This window comes from Prosopis cineraria, unplaced genomic scaffold (assembly GCF_029017545.1).
Source record: "Prosopis cineraria cultivar Desert tree isolate PC_DT_omini unplaced genomic scaffold, ASM2901754v1 PC11, whole genome shotgun sequence".
Classification (NCBI taxonomy): domain Eukaryota; kingdom Viridiplantae; phylum Streptophyta; class Magnoliopsida; order Fabales; family Fabaceae; genus Prosopis; species Prosopis cineraria.
Window position 1 is genome coordinate 23,799,231 of NW_026555342.1, and position 4,461 is coordinate 23,803,691.

The 4,461-nt window shown below is 33.1% G+C and overlaps 1 protein-coding gene across 1 annotated transcript; it reads right to left on the reverse strand.

The window, feature by feature from the left end:
• Positions 1–1,026: 1,026 nt before the first annotated feature.
• Positions 1,027–1,684, reverse strand: LOC129287098 (pathogenesis-related protein 1-like). The gene has a single exon (XM_054923251.1). It carries the CDS (start codon positions 1,668–1,670, stop codon positions 1,179–1,181), a length of 492 nt encoding a protein of 163 aa, XP_054779226.1. The 5' UTR covers positions 1,671–1,684; the 3' UTR covers positions 1,027–1,178.
• Between the last annotated feature and the right edge of the window lie 2,777 nt (positions 1,685–4,461).

Below are 4,461 nucleotides of genomic sequence, written 5' to 3' on the forward strand. Positions count from 1 at the left end.
ATAAAAAATTATGATAAGAAGTATGGTTATTTTTAAAAACTAGATACAATATGATTTTTTTTAACACAATGCTGATCTCTCTCTATTTTTTTATTATAGGAAAAGCTGTCATATGCTTCATTATTTTTTTATAAGCAAAACAAAACTACAAAACTCAAGAAGTATTTATTAAATTTTTTCAATGTTTCCTCTCATAAAATCAAAGTTTATTTTTACGAGACAAACTTGCGTCATTAATTATAAGGGTAATTTAATTTATTTTTTTATTTCAAACATAATTAGTAGGGAAAATTATGAACAAGTCTCATATGGCAGACTTATTTATAAATAAATTCCATAAAATTCAGAAATTATAGCCAAATCTCTCTTAAGACTTGAGTGTAATTTGTGGTTGAAGTGTACAAACAATATACTCTTGTTAATTGGGCTTTCACTTATAATTGTAACTTCAAAATTAATAAGTAAAAATTCATAATTCACAAGTTAAATTTCTTGTTTCACGCTTGATATAATATAGAATCATTATGAAATTAATGATGCTTATACCTAAGCTATAATTGATTTAATTGGATGTAAAATTCGTTTTCAAACAATTAGGCAGTAACAAATTCAAAGCAATTGAATTGCGCATCTCCGAATTTTGGCACATTTTTCTAGTCCAGTCTCATTCATCCTCCATAAATTAATCTATCTAGAAGGATGTGTGTGTGTAGTAAATGAATGCAAATATATAATATGATAAAAATTTAATTCTCTCTCCCTGACTAATAGGACAATTCTTTTTTACTTTTCAAAAATTAAAATTATCAAGAAAATGGTGAAATTTCATTTGCAACAATAATTATTTCTCATAAAAAAAATGAAAGAAACCAAATTCTGAGGAAGCTTTGATGAGAATATGTGATCGCAGCTCATTAATTTGTTTCCAAAGAAATCATCACTGTTCAGAAAGAAAATGTAAAACATCAAATTTATTCATTAAACTTACTCTAAAAACATGACAAAAGAGACAATTTTATTTCCACAAGAAAATACGTACTTTATTTTATTTATTCTTATTTTTCATCAAACCATAAGACAATACATATTATTCCTTTCCCATGCATACTCTCATTATTCATAATTAATGCAAATTAACAAGACAAACGAGATCATCATCAACTTCCTTTCATTGATCATCAATAAGGTCTTTGTCCACGGTAGTTGCCAGGAGGATAATAGTTGCAGCCAATGAAAGTCCCTCCATTGTTACACCTCACTTTACCACACCCAACACTAGCCGAATTCTTCCACACCACCTGAGTATAGTGTCCACAAACCTTCCCTGGATCACATGTGTTGCTGTCATAGTGATAGTACGCCTTCTCGTCCACCCACAGCTTCACGGCATCTGTGCCGCTTAGGTCTCCAGAGCTCCATGCAAGGTTCTCACCATACTTGCCGCCGTTACCATCGGAGTGCACCAGCTGGCAGTCAGCCTTGCGTTGGTTAGCATAGTTCTGTGCATAGGAAGCGACTGTATAGTTCCAAACTATGTTTGGAACACCCACTTGTGATCTTGCTGCGTTGTGGGCATTCACATAGTCTTGTGGTGAATTTTGAGCAGAGGCCGTGAGGGCAAAGAGAATGAAGAAGAAGAGAGAAGATGAAAGCTTGGAAGATAGCTCCATTGTTTGTTGTGTGATGTGTTGGATGAAGAAATGAGAGATGTGGAAATGAGAAGCCTTGGGGAGCAATTTATAGGGATTTTCATGTGGAAAATTGGTATATTTTAGTTAGGGCTTTTGTAAGCAACTAGCTAGGTTGGTGGAAATGTTAAAATTAGCTTTATAGATTTCGGGTTGCTCTAACAAGCAGCATTAAATAATCTATAACTTGACGAGGTTGGCAAAGTAATTTAAGATTAGGAGAATCTCACTTAGGACCCAATACAATCTATAACTTAACGTGTCTTTTTCATTAAAACATATTTTCACTTAAGACCCTTGAGCTTATAAGGAGTTTTCAAATTGTATTGGACCCTAGGTGCAAATTTTTGTGCTCTAATAAGGGCCCTAAGCAATATTCACACTTTAAGATTTGTTAGAGTTTTTTTGCTTTGGTTACCACTTTAATATATTTTGACTTTTTTTAACATATAGAGGATAGAAACAATATTGTTCAAAGTATAATCGAGTATTATTAATATGATATGTCCTCTAATATAATTTTTATACTATTTGCCTGTTTGCCCTAGCCTAGCTGTGTGTTTCTTCATTCTGAAACTTCATCCATTGCATGTTTAAGGATACTAATTACTTGTCTTGTTTGTTTTCTGTCTTAAACTCATTTTTGTACAATTCATCATAATTATAATAAGTCAGTACAAGAAGTAACAAATTTTATGCACGTATTAGTCATAGTAAGTCTTTATGGTTAGATTTAAAAATAATACAATTTGTTCTTGAAATGCAAGGGAAATATATAATACTATATGTCAATTTGTACTTAAAGTCCATGAATCATTTGTTTTTCTATATGCTCTCATTTTATTTTAATTTAAAAAATCAACTTTCTCCTCTAATTGTGATTAGCTCAACTTAATTGAATTTGCTTAATCTTTTACTTGATCACCTTTTTTTAAAACAAATGTTGTAGAATGATACTTTATTTAAACTTTATTACTTATCATAGCACATACACTTAGGTTGCGTTTAAATGGGTGAATTTAGGAATTTGAATTTGAAATCTTATATTTAAAACCTTACATTTGAAATTCATAAATTCTAAATTATTTGTTTGGATGGTATAAAAAATTTTAAATTATAATATTAAAATCCTTTGTTTTGATCTCAAATAAAATTCAAATTATATGTTTGAATTTAAAAAAAACTCGAATGATGTCAATGGTCCAGCCCTAGTCAAAGTTGGTGGTTTGTTCTAAATCAGGAGTGGTGGCATCATCTTGGTTGACTGTAGCTATTAAAACCTAGATGACATTAGTGGTCTAGTCTTCATTAGTAGTGGCAACCTAGTCCCTGTCAACATTAATGGCCTAATCCCAAACAATGCTTACGAATTAGCACAGGATAATTAAAGCAATTCGAAGGTTAGGGATCAAAGTTGGATGATGACACGAGCCCATTTCTTATTAATAGTAGCGGTTAGCACTAGACCACAAAGTTGAATGGACTAAAGATGGTGATCATAGATTAGTCCCGAACTGTGACGACATTAGGTCTTAGTCAATGCCAACCTTATAGTCTCAATCATAGTTAGCGGTCTAATTTAATCCTATTAAAGGTGATCATTCGGACTTGGTCACAGCATGTGGCCCATTTTTGGTAAACACTGGCCGTTCAGTTCCAATCAAAGCCAAGCATTCAATCTCTATTGCAATCGACGATTTAGTCCCAGTTGGCTTTAACCCTTCAACCTTGATCAAAGCGAACCCTCCAATCATAGTCAGCACTAACTGTCTAGTCCCGATCAAAGTCACCAATTCAGTGTTGGTCCGACCAACTATCTAGTCTTAGTCATCACTAGTAGTCCTTTCCTAGTCGACACTAACCATCAAGTCCTAGTCACAATTGATTGTCAAATCCTAGTCGACATTAACGGTTCAGTCCCTATTAATGTTGTCCATGCTATACTGGTCAAAGTCAATTGTTCAATCCCAATCGACACCAGTGGTTCGATCCTTCTTAGTATCGGCTACCAAGTCCCTATCAACACTAGAAGTTTTATCTCAGTTGGTGTTGGCATTCTGGTCCTAGTTGTCATCTGCAGTCTGATCCTTGTCGATGCTAGCAATCTAATCCCAATTAACACTAGTGGTCTAGTCTCGACAGATGTTTGAAAGGCTCTTATAGCAAGTTGTAAAATTTTTCTTACAAATAACGATTAACATTCCAAATTCATAATAATCAGGGATTAACTCATAAGAGACTATCGAGTTTATAATTTGAAATAACGGGATTCTAAGTTTTCATAGTTAGAATAACTCAAAATCATTCATTAGACCTTTAATCAGAGTAAAATAATGTTATAAAAGCATATGATATCTTAGAGGAGTGAAAAGGAGCTAAAAATAGTTGAAAATCTCAAGATTTTGAAAATAGAGCAGTGTACCATGGCTTATGCACTATGCACCGTAGCTTGTCACTCTTCGTACAACCCGCCATGGCGTAGGCCCCATATGCCACAACTTGTTGCATGCTCATGACAACAATCCTACTATCATTTGATAGCAAATTCGGGCAACTTTTGATGTGTCACATTTCTCTATCTAACGTTCAAATGAAATGATTTAGGTGTCAACTAAAATCTCTTTTCACAACTAGCTAATGACATAGGTTTTACTTTCAAATCAAGTCACACTAGGAAATTAGACACTCAAATATATTTTCACAACTTTCTCAAAAAAAGGGTGTCCAAAACCCTATACAAGTGCTAAAAGTCATTCCTAATACTCTGACCATA